The 17,935-nt window shown below is 42.6% G+C and overlaps 1 protein-coding gene across 1 annotated transcript in view; it reads right to left on the bottom strand.

Annotated features, from left to right (window-relative positions):
• Positions 1-10,341: 10,341 nt before the first annotated feature.
• HECW1 (HECT, C2 and WW domain containing E3 ubiquitin protein ligase 1) overlaps positions 10,342-17,935 on the bottom strand; it is a 163,876-nt gene continuing 156,282 nt past the window's right edge. The window contains exon 27 of the mRNA XM_036739447.1: positions 10,342-10,800. Within this exon, the coding sequence (XP_036595342.1) occupies positions 10,689-10,800 (112 nt within the window). The 3' untranslated portion in view covers positions 10,342-10,688. The remainder of the gene's footprint in view (positions 10,801-17,935) is intronic.

Here is a 17,935-nt window from a genome sequence, read left to right as displayed (position 1 = left end):
TACAAATTTTCTCCCCATTTCTACCCCTCCCCCACTCCAAGATGGCATATATTCTGGTTACCCCATTCCCCAGTCAGCCGTCCCTTCTGTCACCCTATTCCCCCCCCCACCATCCCCTTTTCCCTTCCTTTCTTGTAGGGCAAGATAAATTTCTATGCCCCATTGCCAGTATATCTTATTTCCTGGTTGCATGCAAAAACTTTTTATTTGGACATCTTCTTTTAAAACTTTGAGTTCCAAATTCTCTCCCCTTTTCCCTCCCCACCCACCCTCCCTAAGAAGGCAAGCAATTCAACATAGGCCACATGTGTATCATTATGCAAAACCCTTCCACAATACTCATGTTGTGAAAGACTAACTATATTTTGCTCCTTCCTATCCTATCCCCCTTTATCCAATTTTCTCCCTTGATCCTGTCCCTTTTCAAAAGTGTTTGCTTTTGATTACATCCTCCCCCTATCTGCCCTCCCTTCTATCGTCCCACCTTTATAATCTCCTTCCTCCTTCTTTCCTGTGGGGTAAGATACCCAATTGAGTGTGTATGTTATTCCTTCCTCAGGTCAAATCTGATGAGAGCAAGATTCACTCATTCCCCCTCACTTGCCCCCTCTTCCCTCCCAACAGAACTGCTGTTTGTTGCCACTTTTATGCGAGATAATTTACCCCATTCTTTCTCTCCCTTTCTCCCTCTCTCAATATATTCCTCTCTCATCCCTTAATTTGATTTTCTTTTTAGATATCATCCCTTCATACGCAACTCACTCTGTGCCCTCTGTCTATATATATGTATATTCCCTTCAGCTACTCTAATACTGAGGTCTCATGAATCATACATATCATCTTTGCATGTAGGAATGTAAACAAAACAGTTCAACTTTAGTAAGTCCCTTGTGATTTCTCTTTCTTGTTTACCTTTTCATGCTTCTCTTGATTCTTGTGTTTGAAAGTCAGATTTTCTATTCAGCTCTGGTCTTTTCACTGAGAAAGCTTGAAAGTCCTCTATTTTATTGAAAATCCATATTTTGCCTTGCAGCATGATTCTTAGTTTTGCTGGGTAGGTGATTCTTGGTTTTACTCCTAGCTCCATTGACCTCCAGAATATCATATTCTAAGCCTTTTGATCCCTTAATATAGAAGCTGCTAGATCTTGTGTTATTCTGATTGTGTTTCCACAATACTCAAATTGTTTCTTTCGGGCTGCTAGCAGTATTTTCTCCTTGATCTGGGAGCTCTGGAATTTGGTGACAATAGTCCTAGGAGTTTTCTTTTGGGGATCTTTTTCAGGAGGTGATCGGTGGATTCTTTCAATTTCTATTTTACCCTCTGGCTCTAGACTATCAGGGCAGTTCTCCTTGATAATTTCTTGAAAGATGATATCTAGGCGCTTTTTTTGATCATGGCTTTCAGGTAGTCCAATAATTTTTAAATTATCTCTCCTGGATCTATTTTCTAGGTCAGTGGTTTTTCCAATGAGATATTTCACATTGTCTTCCATTTTTTTTCATTCCTTTGGTTCTGTTTTATAGTATCTTGATTTCTCATAAAATCACTAGCTTCCACTTTCTCCAATCTAATTTTTAAGGTAGTATTTTCTTCAGTGGTCTTTTGGACCTCCTTTTCCATTTGGCTAATTCTGCCTTTCAAGGCATTCTTCTCCTCATTGGCTTTTTGGAGCTCTTTTACCATTTGAGTTAGTCTATTTTTTAAGGTGTTGTTTTCTTCAGTATATTTTTCAGTATTTTTTTTGGGTCTCCTTTAGCAAGTCATTGACTTGTTTTTCATGGTTTTCTCGCATCCTTCTCATTTCTCTTCCCAATTTTTCTTCTACTTCTCTAACCTGCTTTTCCAAATCCTTTTTGAGCTCTTCCATGGCCTGGGACCACTTCATGTTTTTCTTGGAGGCTTTTGTTGTAGGCTCTTTGACTTTGTTAACTTCTTCTGTCTGTATGTTTTGGTCTTCTTTGTCACCAAAGAAAGAATCCAAAGTCTGAGAGTGAATCTGAGTGCATTTTCACTGCCTGGCCATATTCCCAGCCAACTAACTTGACCCTTGAGTTTTTCAGCGGGGTATGACTGCTTGTGGAGTTAAGAGAACTATGTTCCATGCTTGGGGGGATGCACCAGCTCTGCCACACCAGCACTCCTCCTTCCCCAAGAACCCCCAACCCGGACTGGACTTAGATCTTCAGCAGGCTCTTCACTCCTGCTCTGATCCGCCACTTAATTCCTCCCACCACCAGGTGGGCCTGGGGCCGGAAGCAACTGCAGCTGTACTTCTGTAGCTGCCCCACCTCCGCTGCCCCCAGGGCGGTAGCTGAACTGTAAACTCCTTCCACTCCCACAGCTTTTCCCACTAACCTTCTCTGTTGTCTTTGGTGTTTGTGGGTTGAGAAGTCTGGTAACTGCTGCAGCCCACTGATTCAGGGCGCTAGGGCACACTCTGCCCAGCTCCTGGTCTGGTTGGTCTGCGCCACTCAAGCTGGGCTCTGCTCTGCTCCACTCTGCTCCCAGCTCCGTGTGGGATAGACCTCACCCAGAGACCATCCAGGCTGTCCTGGGCGGGAGCCTGCTTCCCTCTGCTGTTTTGTGGGTTCTGCAGTTCTAGAATTGGTTCAGAGCCATTTTTTATGGGTTTTTGGAGGGACTTGGTGGGGAGCTCACGCTAGTCCCTGCTTTCCAGCTGCCATCTTGGCTCCGCCCCCCCATTGCTGAGATTACATCTTATCACTGGGTGGACTACATCCAAGACTGACCACCAGCTGGAAGCTGCTTCTTCTACCAGGTGTGACACCCTGTGTCACCAGCTTTTCTGCATTGGCAGCCATTGAACAGACTTTCAGTGGATGAATTAATTCTATGTGGTCAGAAGCCAGCCCACTCAGTTAACCAGGATTATCATATGGGGTGGGGGAAGGACCCTGTTTTTCTAGTATCCCCTGCCGAGTAGCTGCCAACCAATATGACTGTTTTTTTTTTCTTCCTCTTACCATTTCCTCTGATCTATTTCTTGGTGGTACCTTTGGATTTTCATCATGCTTTCATGGAGTGTAGCAATCTACTTTTTCTCTGTAGGGTCTAGCTCAGGAGTTCATCTTTTTTTGTTTTTCCTGGACCACTTTGACCATCTGGTGAAGACTGTGGACTCCTTCTCAGAATCAGGCTTTTAAATGTATAAAATAAAATACAGAGAATTCCAAAAGAAATAGATTATATTAAAACATGGTTATCAAAACATTTGAAACAAACACATTTGTGGACTTCAGGTTAAAGACCCCTGCTTTGTAGGAACAACCTCAAGCACATTACAAAGCCTCAGTGGTTCAACAGTCCTTCAGAAAGTCCTAGAATGTAGGTTCTATGAGCTACAGGTGAATGAGCTTTGGATAATTGAGCTGCTGAAGAGAAGAGGGTCCGCTTTGGGGCTGGGGGAATTGGACACAACAGAAGGGTCCAAGTCTTTGAAGGGCTGTTATGGAACAGGGATTAGATTTGTTCTTCTCGGCTCTAGAGAACAGAGCTGGGACAAATAGGTGAATGCGGTGAGGTCACTAACTTAGGCTTTAGGTCAGAACAAGCTTCCCAGGATTGGGGCTGCCCCAAAGTGGGATGGATTGCCTCTGAAGGAGTGGACAGATTCTCTTTCCCTGGAGATCTCCAAGCAGAGGCTGGATGACTCCTGATGGAATCTTCAGCTGGACCTGCTTGCTGCCTCATTCCCCTCCTATTTTGAAATTCTATAATTTCCCATGGTGAGCTCTTCCCTCTTCATGTCATCTAGCTGCAGCCACGCATAACAGTAAGCCCACTTTTCACTACTTCTTTATCTTTGGGAGGTGGGGGCTGGGAAATGACTTAAGCCCAAAGTCAACTTCCAGCTTTCCCTTACCTGGTCCTCCATTTACGTACCTATAATGTTATCATCAGCCCCTGTGCCTTTGGGATAAGAAGGGGCAGTCATAGATTAGGTTCTTTAAGCCAATGTAGGTCTACGTTGACCTGGCAAAGAAGAAATCAGAAATGCAGCCCCAGCTTTGACCAAGGCCCCATCCAGTGGGATTGATACAGTCTAGAGTATTCAATGGAGACCTCACATCCGGAGGGCAGGCCTCTCGGGGGGAGGAAAAGGCAGATCTGGAAGGTCCTTAGACATAATTTACTCTAAATCCTTATTTAACAAATGAGAGCACTGATGCTCAGAGCCAGGAATTAGCTTGTGAGAGGTCACACGTGTATCCATGGAAGAAGTGGCACTGAATCACCAATTCCACAATGACCATAATTCTGGAGGCTAGCCCTCAGTTTCTGAGCTTCGTCCAGCCTCTGGCCTTCCCTGTCACTGCCCTCAAACTTGGCTGCTAAAGGTCTCAGCCTTTTTGAGCCTCTTTGGAAACTACAGATCTGTTTTTTTAAAGGCAGTTACACAGAAGGGCACATCTTCACACTTTCACACCGGGGGCTTTTCCTGGATGTTTCATTGCATGATGTCATCAGGCTTGGCATTTCCAGGATCTCATCTGAATGTCTGTCTAGGCCAACTCTCCAGGATTGCTTCAAAATGAAAATCTTTGGGAGCTAAGGACTATCCTCTAAGAGATCTATTTCTCAGTGCTTTTTCCTCCCCCTGCCCCCAATTCTGGGTGTCTAGAAAGGCTAATGGCTCCCAGGAAACATTAGACATACTTTGTATTTCTGCAACACCAAGATTTCCATGAGTTTCTTGGAGCAGAGAGAGTTTACCCCTTTTACCCACTTATCAAAGAACCCCAGACCATCTGGAGAATGAACCAGTCATTGGCAGATGGTATTAGGAATCCCCACCGTCCACCTGTCCAGCTCTGTGATAGACACCCAGATCATCTTCCTGAATTCTATGGTCCAACTGGACCTCAGACCCAGGATTCAATCTCCTTTGTCTAGTCTTTTGCACTGGCTACCCCTCCTGCCTGGAATGCCCTCCCTCCCCACCTCAATGTTTTAGACTCTTTTTTTTCTTTCCAAACGCAGCTTACGTGTCATACCTTTCCTCCTTAAAATGACCCTGTATTTATTTTGTATGCTCATATACTATGCTAGAAGAGGTTTGCTAGTCAACAAGCACTTACTGCTCACTTCCTATGTGGCAGGCACTGTGTTAAATTCTGGGGATACAAGGGGAGGGGGAAAGTCCATTTCCTCTAGGTAAGCTTCTTGAAGGCAGGGAACATATTTCATTTTGACTTTGTATCTTTACACCTAGAACAGGCATAACACAGGCATTTAACGAATTGCTTGTTTGGTTGATTTCTGCTAGTGGCTAGTAGTAGCATGTGTGTGAACTCACACATGTGAACACTAGCACTGATCTCTTGCCAGCCATTGATTTGAGGGAGAGGAGGGTAATTCGGTCAGCACAGATGGGCATGAACGCCACATTGGGTAGTAAGTGGGGAGGCAAGGTGGATTCTCACCCTAATCCAGCTACTGAAGGACCAGGGAGGAAGGAATGTCTATCTGCAGGTGGGTTGGTTACATCTCTTTCTGAGTGGAAAGAGGGGGATGTAGCTGAAGCACTGGACCCATGGACCAGCTTTGGGAATGCTGACAGCCTCAGGAAAAGTCTCCATTAACCCACGGGCCCCTTAGTGCATTCATCCAAATTACACAAAGGCCACCATGTTGGAGACCTTTCTGTTCATAATCAGGAGTCTACGCCAGGTGCCATAACAAAGAGGTTTTATTGACATTCCTTTACGGTGATATGAGTGAATAAAAGGCGAAGCCTGAGTATCAGCAAAATCAGCCCCAGAATGAGGACCTTTCCTGCCATCGACTAGTAGGAAGTATTTTTTTCTTTTCTTTTTTTCTTTTTTTAACAAAACCAGAGTCAACATTTCTTTTAGGTAAATTGGAAGCTGCGGGGAATTAGGCTAACGGCATACTACCTATACACTATCTACACGCGCCTATTTTTCTATGGAGACAAAAGGACTACAGGACTCACTAACAAGAAAATAACAATTTCTCCTTAGGACCTTAACAACAACTGGAAAATCAGTCTCAGATTTTTCTGACGCAGCGTGGCGATCCATCTCCAAAGCTCCAAGGTCGGAAATTGTCCAAATCAAGGAGCAGATTTGTTATAGAAAGGTCTATTTTTCTTCCTCTGAAAGTGTTTTATCTTGCCTGGAAATGGTGACTGGTCATTAATGTGTTGTAGGGTGAGGGTGAAGGTTCACACTGGAAAAAATGACCAAGACTTCTTTATTTGAGCGATTTCAAATCTGCAAAAATATAATTCAGTTCTGCATCTCCATCAATCTCCGCTCCATCCCCCAAAAGTATCTGACACATGAACTCAGGACAATGGATGACTTTGCAAACTCATTGATTTAGAATGAAAGCATCGCTGAAATGATTTTGTTCAATGTCTTAAGAGTTTTACAGATGAGGAAACAGGCCTAGAGAGAGTGATTGACTCACCCAGGATCACAAAAGTCTTAAATAACAAGGCTGGAATTTGAACTCAGGTCTTTGGACTCCAGATTCTCACGTCATTGCCACCATCCCACACTGCCTTTTGCTAAAGATACACTGTATGAGTTCAAGTTGATTTTTCTTGGTGTTTCTGAAATCATTCTCCAGTTTGGCATGAGCATCTCCTCTGTATGTCAAAAACCACCTTTCTGGGATGTCCACTTGACCATTAATTTATATTAATATTGATGTGGTATTAGTGGGGAGAGGGCTGGCCTGGGAGTTAGAAAGACCAGAGGCTCCAAGCCTGCCTCTTAGGACACATGTGGCCAGGGCAGGTGGGAATTATTCATATTTAAGGGAAAAGTGACCTCTAAAACAATCACTGGGGAGGGGGAAGGGAGAGTCTTTGAATAGAGGCATCCTGAGTGTGACATTGAAACCTACATACTAATATTGCAAAATAATTTAATTTGGGGCTTGGTTTTAGATAAGAGAGGATGACTAAATGAACACTGAGGAAGGAGGATCAGGAAAAGAAAAAGCTCTTTTTCCTTGGTCTGGTTTTGGTTCTAGGATATTTTACTTCAGGAGAGCCAGAATGGAAAGAAAGAAATGGATACAGCACCACCTTCCCCCCAGTTTGGGCTTTCTGACTTAGATGAAGAAGGGAACATTTTGGGCAGGGCCCTTTAGCTGAGGCTGACCTGGGCAAGGAGGTGCCTTCAGTACCTAGCTGGGTTTGTGTGTCATCCCTGAGACTGTGAGGAAGGAGGAAAGGAGGTGGTGGCCCTGCAGGACGCCCAGAATTCCTAAATCCCTTTGGTTCCATTTGGGATTCAGATGGTATTTGACCGGTCCAGCAGCCCCAGCTAGAAGAGGAAGTCAGACAACACAAAAACCCGGGTTTCCTTCAGTTACACGTAATTATTTTAAATAAATGATAAAATATAAATTTAAACAAATCCCTGGTATCCTCAAGGTGAGAGAGTAATTTTTGCTTTTTTTTTTCCTTTCTTCACATTCTTTTCCACTTCTCTTTACTAAGAAGTCTCTTGCTAATGGGGGAGGTGGCCTGCTGTCTTGGAAAGACTACTGGCTTTGAAGTCACGGTGCCTGGACTGTGGTTCTAGTCCTGGCTCTCCCTGGGTGGTCTTGGCAAGGCCTGCTCCTGCTCTGGGCCTTGGTTTCCTCATCTGTAAAGTGAGGGTACTGGACAAGATGACCTTTAAGGTCCCTCCTAGCTTTGACTCTATGAGTTTAGGGTCTTTGGCCAAACTAAGATCACTCTGTTGGCCATTGGTCTCTTCATTTTTATTAGAAGACACCTAACCTTGTTGGTGACTGAAGCAAATTTGTTCTTGGGGACAAAATGAAGCATGGCAAACAATTTAGGTAAGGGGGTGTCCTCTCCCTGGCCTTGGTTTTCTCTCCTTCTGGCCCCACGATCCTGTTGTTGGCTGAACAAAGGGGGGCACAGAGGAACCCTTTACTTTACTCTTCCTCTTTCCAAAGTATTTTCTTGAGTATCCTCCTCTTACCAGAGGGGAGGACGTCGGGGGCATTCCCTGAGTCTCTGGACAAAGAGCAGCAAGAGGGAGCAGTTGGAGGCCTTGGGTTCAAATTCCATGCCTGCCACTTCCTATCTATGTGATCTCAGGTAAGTCACAAGTTCTCTGGGCTTCAGTTTTCTTAACTATAAAATGAAAATGTGGCACTAAGTGTTCCTTAAGGTCCCTTTCAGCTCTAAATCTGTGATCCTAGGTGGAAGGAAAGTCTTTCTCCATGGAAAAGCTGCCAATCAGAACCATTAGTGAAAGTAATGCTTGCTTTCTGTGTCATGTGGTCTGAGCAGGCTTGGGATGCTGTACAGCAGCAGTTCACACTCGGGTAAAAGGAAAGACCCAAGAGGCAGACCACATTGGTGCTCACCTTATGCCCTCTCTCCATAGAGAGACTGAGGTTCATGATGGATCCATTTTGATACCTTGTCTTGCCAACTAGACTGTGAAGCACTGGAGGGAAGATACGGTCTTGTACAAATGTGGACCCCTCTCAGTGCCTAGCACAAAGTAGATGATCAGTGAATGGATTTGTGGATGAATGAGTTCTGATTTTTGCTAAGGTTCACAGATGTCCATTATGGTATTTCTCCAAGCCTAAACAGCCCCCCTACATTAAGACAGCTTGAACCCCAGAACATTCATACACTGGCCCGGTTACCTCTGTTCTAATTTAATCAAAGAAAAACCTATGTGTTCAGAAACCTTTCAGGGCTTGTTTATGACTTCTCAGATGCTGAAATACCTGACACCTGAAGTTTCAGACTACCTGAAGTACTCTTTCTGCAGTCACAGTTTGACCTTTTTTTCTTCTTTAAATGCACTGAATTTAGACAAATAAAGACAAATTTTCTACAATATGTACATTCTGATTGAAAAATGTCAATAGGGCAGTAAAGTGTGCTGGGAATTGTTGAGTAGTCCCATAAAATTGTCATCCTCAAAGTTCCTCTAGAGCTTGGAGAGATGCCCCAAAGGACTTGGTACTTAGACACAGGATGGATGCATTAGTGATGGCCAGGTTTGTTTTTTGATATAAGCCCTTGCTGGACCGCAAGTGATTTTGTCTCCTATTTGTTTCCTTGGATTATAAAATGGCTGGAGTTAGAGTTAAAGTGAGAAAACAACTTGGCATTTCAACAGGTTAGTGGGGTGGCCATTTGCACCTCTTTCCAGTGAAGGGAAACACTTTCATTTATGACATATTTCAGGAGCTGTGGAGTAAAGGGGGACAGGAAGATTCATAAACAACCACTCTAGTTGGGTTTGTTTGAAAAGTTTCCAAACCAACCACTACACAGAAAACCCTGTCATTGAGAAACTCGGCTCACTTTGGACTTTACTAATGATTTTCTGAACATGGACTTTCCTGACCCCTGTTGATGAAATGTTGAAAGGAACTGGCTCTTCGTTTTGGGAGAACTCACATGCCACTGAGATGGTGGAATTCACTCCCGGGGCATCACAACCTATGCTTGACTCAGAAGAGGGGCTATGCTACCCTCAGTCCCTAGGTGGCAGCACCGTTCTCCATAGATTAGCTTCCCCGGGTTCTGCTCCTCCGGAGATTCAACTCTGAGGGGCTGGAGATTTGCACTTGACAAGAAAAAAACCTCCCACCCCCCAAACAAACAAAACAACACAGGAAAGTTAGCCCTGTTAGAGAAGTAACCCATGGTGTTGAGGAAATGATGGGATTGTCTAGACGTGTTCAATTTGGAGGAAGCACTAACCCCAGACACCAAGAAGCCAGTGGGCAGGACCCGAAGGCATGAACAGTGAAACGTTCATCTTCCCATTCCCCTCATCGAATTCTCTCCAATCTCTGGGATGGGGGAGGAGCCTGGTCCTTCATGCTACACAGGAGAATCTCCCCCCTGGGCATGTGCACATTTGTGCTTTTCATGTGGTCAGTATCCCAGCAGCCCTCCCTCTCCAGATCCCCTCTCGATAACCTGCTGGGAAGGGCAAGTCCTGTTGGTCACCAGCAAACCATAGGCATTACCACCACGGGAATGCTTTGCATTGCATCATACAACATTTGTTGTTGGTTTGAAAATGTCTTATTTGCACCATGTGTTTGGGTCAGTTCCAGTGAAGGGGATGGATGCCACACAGGTGGGTCATGAGTTCAATGTATAAAAATGTCAGCTTTGCCAAGAGCTGTTCCTTGGATGGATGGGGTACGCACAAGGAAGGAAGAAGGGGAAAAGAAACCATTGGCCAGCTCTCACTCTTGAGCTGGATAGGATGGACTGGGACAAACAAATGGTGGCTTGGTCAGAAGGGATGGGCACAGGAAAGCTGGAGGTGCATTTTGTCTCTAATCAGTCTGGATGAAAGTAAACATTGATTAACATTTGGTCAAGTGTAGCATAACTTGCATTCGCATTTCATTGTTAGTAATGGAGGTATGCAGAGAGATACACACAGACCTCAATAGGGTTGTTTGTAAATATTGCATACGAGCTAGCAGTCCATTGAGAACCTGGAGAGAATGGAAGCCTGAAGGTGACATTGGAGAAGAAGGCAGTTAGTTCTTCATGCACAGCTTTTGTCAATCCTGATTTGGTTTGAAAACAAAATCATGAGATGCCCAAACTATGGGAAGCGGGGTAGAGAGGGTGATGTCAGTGGCCACAGTGGGGCAGCCCCAAGAGCGCTCCCCTCTCCTCACTCCAGACCAAAGGTGCTGGTCTCTTCAACAGCGGTCAGTAGCTTCTCGTACAACATGGAGTAGGAGGGGTACGGTGGAAGATCCAAGCGGTTGAAACACGTGTGTGCCCTGAATGGAGGAAGGGAAGGAAAAAAGAATCAATTAGAGGTATGCTTTCAGAGACAGATCAGTTTGGGGATCAGTAAAATCAAGGCTGAAAAGACAAATCCTTTAGGGCCAGGCTCTTGCAGATCCAGCAATCCAGTCTTCTCCACAGAAAAAGACTGCAGAAGTGAGCAAAGTAAGCAGGAAATAGTTGGTCTGCAATCATGCATCTTATCTCTATTCCTTCAAATGATTTATTCTAACAGAAAACCAGCACAAGAAAAGGACTAACATTTTTATGACACAAATATGGTACTAATACACAAACCAGGTAGAGTCAAAACAGAGAAAGAAAATTATAGACCAATTTCCCTAATGAATATTGATGCAAAAATTTTCAATAAAATATTAGCAAAAAGATTGCAGCAACTCATCACAAGAATAATACACTATGACCAGGTAGGATTCATTCCAGGAATGCAAGGCTGGTTCAATATTAGGAAAACTATCAGCATAATTGATCATATCAACAACAAAACTAGCAGAAACCACATGATCATCTCAATAGATGCAGAAAAAGTCTTTGACAAAATACAACACCCATTCATATTAAAAACACTAGGAAGCACAGGAATAAATGGAACCTTCCTTAAAATTATAAATAGCATCTACCTAAAACCATCAACAAGCATTATTTGTAATGGGGATAAGCCAGATGCATTCCCAATAAGATCAGGGGTGAAACAAGGATGTCCATTATCACCCCTACTATTCAATTTGGTACTAGAAACGTTAGCTGTAGCAATAAGAGAAGAAAAAGAAATTGAAGGAATTAGAATAGGCAAAGAAGAAACTAAATTATCACTTTTTGCAGATGATATGATGATTTATTTAGAGAATCCTAGAGAATCAAGTAAAAAACTACTTGAAATAATAAACAACTTTAGCAAAGTTGCAGGATATAAAATAAACCCACATATATCCTTGGCATTCCTATGCATTACTAACAAAGCCCAACAGCAGGAGAAAGAAAGAGAAATTCCATTCAAAGTTACTGTAGACACTATAAAATATTTGGGAGTCTATCTGCCAAGACAAACCCAGGGCCTATATGAACATAATCACGAAACACTTTTCACGCAAATAAAGTCAGATCTAAATAAATGGAAAAATATCAGTTGCTCATGGTTAGGCCGAGCTAATACAATAAAAATGACAATTTTACGTAAGTTAATCTAACTATTCAGTGTTATATCAATCAAACTACCAAAAAATTATTTTACAGAGCTGGATAAAATAATAACAAAATTCATCTGGAAGAACAAGAGGTCTAGAATATCTAGGGTATTAACAAAAGGAAATGCCAGGGAAGGTGGCCTAGCCATACCAGATTTTAAACTGTACTATAGAGCAGCAGTCATCAAAACTACCTGGTACTGGCTAAGAAACAGAGCTGTGGATCAGTGGAATAAGACAGGAACACAAGATGGAGAAATCAACAACTATAGCAATCTACTCTTTGATAAATGCAAAGAGGCCAGCTTCTGGGCTAAGAATTCACTATTTCACAAAAACTGCTGGGAAAATTGGAAAATGGTAGGGCAGAAACTGGGCATAGACCAATATCTTACACCGTATACTAAAATAAAGTCAAAATGGGTTCATGATTTAGGAATAAAGGCTGAAACTATAAGCAATTTGGGAGAGCAAGGAATAGTTTACTTATCAGATTTATGGAAAAGCAAAGCATTCATGACACAACAAGAGATAGAGAGCATAGCAAAATGCAAAATGGATAATTTTGATTATGTTAAATTGAAATGTTTTTGTATAAAAAAGCCAATGAAACGAAGATTAGGAGGGAAGCAGAAAACTGGGAGAACATCTTCACAACCAGCGTCTCTGATAAAGGCCTCATCTCTAAAATACATAGGGAACTGAGTCAAATTTATAGGAATACAAGTCATTTCCCAATTGAGAAATGGTCAAAGGATATGAACAGGCAGTTTCAGAGGAAGAAATTAAAGATATCTATAGGCATATGAAAAAATGCTCAAAATCACTACTGATTAGAGAAATGCAAATCAAAACAACTCGTAGGTACCACATCTCTCCTATCAGATTGGCTAAAATTACAAAACTGGAAAATGATAAATGCTGGAGAGGATGTGGGAAAATGGAACATTGTTACATTGCTGGTGGTGTTGTGAACTGATCCAGCCATTCTGGAGAGCAATTTGGAACTATGCCCAAAGGGCTATAAAAATATGCATACCCTTTGGCCCAGCAATACCACTGCTACGGTTGTATCCCAAAGAGATCACACAAATAGGAAAAGGACCCATATGTACAAAAATATTTATAGTGACTCTTTTTGTAGTAGCTAAGAATTGGAAATGAAGGGGATGCCCCTCAATTGGGGAATGGCTGAACAAGTTGTGGTATATGAAGGTAATGGAATACTATTGTGCTATAAGAAATGGGGAAGATACAGACTTCGTAACAACCTGGAAAAACCTACACGATATGAGTGAGCAGAGCAGAACCAGGAGAACATTATGCACAACCACAGATATATCAATTCTGTGATGACTAACCGTGATAGACTTTGCTCTTCTCAGCAATACAAGGTGCAAAAACAACTCCAAAGGACTCATGATGGAGAATGCTATCTACATCCAGAGAAAGAACTATGGAGTCTGAATGCAGATTGAGGCACACTTTAAGCTCACCTTTTTTTTCCCCCTTTGTTTTTTTTTCTCTTTTGTTTTTGTTTTTGGGTTTGTTTTTGGTTCTGTTTCTTCTATCTCATGATTCATTCCATTGGTCACAATTCTTTTTCACAACTTGACTAGTGTGTAAATAAGTTCAATACGAAGTTATACGTGGAAGATATATCGGATTCCATGCTGTCTTGGGAAGGGTGGGGGGAGGGAAGAAAATCCGGAACTCAAAATTATGTAGAACTGAGTGTTGTAAACAAAAAATAAAAAAATCTCAAAAAAAATAAAAAAAAATAATGTGAATCTTAAAAGAAAAAAAAAAGAAAAGGACTAACAGGATTTAGTTCTCTATTCCAGACCCCTGAAATATGCAAATACAAATACTTCTTATACCTTTATTTGGTAAGGACTTGAGGCCCAGAGAAGTCTTAAGAAGGAAACCAGAGGGATTCACACTAGAGGTTCACACTAGCGCTCCTAAAAACACAACCAATGGCCAGGATTGGAATCCCCCCAAATCTCATTGGATTATAGGATCACAGAGTTAGAGCTGGATGACATTAGAGACCATCAAGTCTTGCCTCCTCCTCTCATTATTTATATGAGAAAACTGAGTCACAAAGGAAAACCTTTGACTCTCCCAGTGTCCTACAGCTTGAAAATGTAGGAGGCAGGATTCAAACTCAAGTCTTGTGGTTTTAAGTCCCACATCTAGTCACTAGCCACCTCATGGATGCACCTAATGTCTCTGTAGTAGCAATAAATGGAAAGTGCTACATGTAAGGTTTTTTTCCTCTCCTAACTCCTCAACTTTACTTGTACCCGCTACCTCGCCCTCCTGTTACTTAACCTACCTCCCCTACAACAATCCCTCCCTTATCCTCCCATTCACATTAATCTAAACACCCTTCTATATCTCCTTTACAACCTGTTCCTTTACCTTCCCCTCTAAAGATCCCTCCTTTATCCTCTCCCCCTCCCTATCCCCTTGGAGTTTTATTTCTTTCTAAATTTAGAAGACTTTTATACTCTTCTAAATGTTTGTGTATTTTTTCCCCCTTGAACCCAATCCCAATGAATTAGATTTCCAGAACTAACAGCCCCCTCCCCCATCTAATTCCTCTGTCTTGGTTCTTCCTCTTGCACCTCATGTGTAGAAGATAATTACTGTTTTAGCTGTTCTTGAATAGTTTTACTTTTTGAAGTCATATCATACTCAGGCCTAGCCCAATCTTTTTTTAATTACTAATTACTAATAACAATCTTAGACATAGGTTTTACATACATGAAATGTAAACGGTCTACCCTTACTGAGTCCTTTGTAACTGGTTATTGTTATGTACTTTGTATTTCTCTTGGCTCTTGTATGTCAAATCTTCTATTAAGTTCAGTTTTTTTAAACAAGGTCCTGAAAGCCTGATAATTCATTAAATGTCCATTTTTCTCCTTCACAATTATGCTTAGCTTTGCGGGGTATGATGTTTTCAGTGACAAGCTCAGGGCTTTTGCTCTTCGATATATGGTATTCCAAGACCTGCGATCTTTTAGTGTTACCCCTGGTAGGTCTTATGTGGTTCTAATCATGGCACTGCCATGTGTAAGCTGTTTTTTTCTTGTTGCTCATAACATTTTGTCCTTGAGCTGGGCATTTTGGAATTTGACTGTGATATTCCTGTGAGTTTTCCTCCTAGGATCTCTTTCAGGTGGTGATTGGTGGATTTTTTCTATTTCCACTTTCCCCTCTTGCTCTAATGCTTCAGAACAATTTTCTTTAATTATTTCTTGTATTACCATATCAAGATTATTTTTTTGATTGTAGCTTTCAGACGGTCTGATTATTTTTGTGTTTTATCTTCTTGATATGTTCTCCAGATCAGCTGTTTTTCTTACATTTCACATTCTTTCTATTTTTTCATTCTCTATCTCTCTCTCTATATATATATATGTATATTTCTTGAGCTCTCATAACTTCCATGGCTTCCCCTTGCCCAATTCTGATTTTCAAGGAGTCATTTTCTTCCTTAAGATTTTGGATCTCCTTCTCTAATTGGTTGACTTTCTTTTCATAATCTTCTTGTTTTCCTTGGGTTATTCTTATTTTTCTTTTTAGTTTTTTCCTCAATCTCTCTCATTTGATTTTATAAAATCTTTTTAAAGTTCTTCAATGAATTCTTTTTTGGGCAGGTGACATTTGACATTACTCTTTGGGGTAGAAGAGGGTTTCTTTGCTTCAGTATCCTCCTCTGAAGATTAACCCTGGTCTTCTCTATTCCAATAATAGCTCTCTGTGGTTGGATTCTTTCTCCTTTGCCTGTGCATTTTTTTCCCTAATAGTTTAGTTTTTATAATCACCTCTAGTCTTGGGATACGGAAAATGATGCCTCTGACCTCAGTCTCTTCAGTTCTCTCCTCTGACTTTGAACTCTAAGCAAGAGCTCCAGCCTCCTGTAAGTGCCCACAGCCAGCGTTAGAGTCTCACCCCACTGCTTCTGCACTTACCTGGTGTGTGCTGCTTCCTTCTCACCTGCCCTTATCTCTCTCTGCAGCACAGCTGGGTCTGGTGTTCCTAGTCAGTAGAAGTTCCCGTGATCTACCCCAGCTCAGAGGCCCAACTCCCCTCACTGTCCCAGAGGTTAAAGTTCTGTGGCTGTGGAGGAGGCAACCTCCAGACCCAGGTAACCCCAGGGCTTGCCACTGGTTGTTTAAGGGGTCCCTGGCCTCAAGGTGTTTCCTTTTCACAGGGAGGAAACCTTGTCCTGGGATTTTTCTTCAGATCTTCTCCAATTGTCCCATGAGGACCCCTGTTCTGCCCCTTCTCTTATTGATTTTCTCTGCTCTATGGTCACCCTGAGGCCCCATTTTATCTCTTTTGCGGAGGAAAATCTTAAGAATTGAGAAATCTTGGAATTTCCTGCCCTACTCCTCCATCTTCCCAGAATCCTCCCCTACATTTAAGGTTTTAAAAACGGAACAGAGTCTCTCTCAGTAGATATATTTTATAGGAAAGAATTCTGGGAGTCTTAGTAGACCACAGCTTCAATAGGCATCAGTAACATGACATGGCAGAGGGAGGGAACAAGTATTTATTAAGCACTTACTGTGTGCCAGGCACTGTACCAAGTGCTTTACAAAATTATCTTCTTTGATATGGGACTTCTGGGAACATGGAAAGCCCATGTTCCTGGGGTACAACGGTGGGTGCCTCTGGAATTCCCAAAGAAACAACAGAAATACAAAAAGAAGCAAAGCCACATGGAATCCTCAAAAGAGGTATTTCAAAAACCACTCAAAGACATTAATAATGTGCCACAGAACGTTATTCTCTCTTCTCTGACCCAACAGCCTATTATGAAGTATTATCAATCAACAAGCATTTATTAAGCATCTACTGTGTACCAGGCTCTGTGCTAAGTGCTAGGGATACAAAGCAAAGCAAAAAATAAATAGATCTCTCCCTCTCCTCCCTCCCTCCCTCCCTGTGTTTTGTCTCCCTCTGTCTGTCTCTGCCTCTTGTCTCTGTCTCTCTCTCCTCTCAAGGAGTTCACAGTCTAATGGAGGAGATCACCGCCCCGCCCCCCACCCCAAACAATGCTGTCTGTGGGGACAAGGATACCCCAAAAAACCCATTCTTCCAGCGTCTGGTCAGGGTGTTTCCCTGGTGCACTATGCTTTGGCTTTTCTGGCTTGGGATCCTTGCCACCATTCCATAATGTTCTTACTCCCTCTGCTAAAGCATTACTTTTGTTCATCCCATTAAGCCTGGTTTGACCCAGCCTGGCATTCTGTTTACTTGCTCAGAATATAATACAAATTCTGGTCTTGGGGGAAGTCAGCTTGTGTTACTCCCCAGGGGTCTCTTCTCTGCTCCTGTTAACTAGCACAGCTCAGCCTCCTCCTAGAAGGAGGTGGAGATCTCACCATGATCACTAGTGAACATAAAACCACTTTGTAATGAGTGTGCTCAGGCGTGCCCCGCAGTACTTGGTAAGGTGGAGTTCTCTAGAAAAATAAGTTCCCTTTGCCTTGCTTGGCTTTGTTCCATTGATGAGGCCTTTGTTTAGGGTTATTTCACTAACTTGTACTCTGCTCTTGGTCTTGACCTTTAAAAGTGAGGCCAGACTTAATTCCCTGGTGAGAGACCTCCTCACCATGCAGTCTTCCAGGGAATCATGTGCCTGTAGGAACTAGCAGCAGGTGAAGACATTCCAACAGGGAGCTGGATAGAAACACACTAGAAAGAGGTCAGTACATCCCCTTGGCTGTGCAGAGGAAGAGTTACAAAAAGGGGAAAAAAAAGAAGACTGGTTTAGTAAGGAGTCATAACATGGAGGAAAAACATGGTCCAGGCCCTTCACTAGCACTGAGTCATGGTGTGTGTGTGTGTGTGTTTGTGTCTGTGTGTGGTGGGGGAGGGAGGGGGGAGCCCCATAGGAGGA

The sequence above is a fragment of the Trichosurus vulpecula genome, chromosome 9, assembly GCF_011100635.1.
Source record: "Trichosurus vulpecula isolate mTriVul1 chromosome 9, mTriVul1.pri, whole genome shotgun sequence".
In the NCBI taxonomy this organism is placed as follows: domain Eukaryota; kingdom Metazoa; phylum Chordata; class Mammalia; order Diprotodontia; family Phalangeridae; genus Trichosurus; species Trichosurus vulpecula.
The sequence above is the reverse complement of the archived record's forward strand: the minus strand, read 5'-3'. Positions and strand labels throughout refer to the sequence as shown.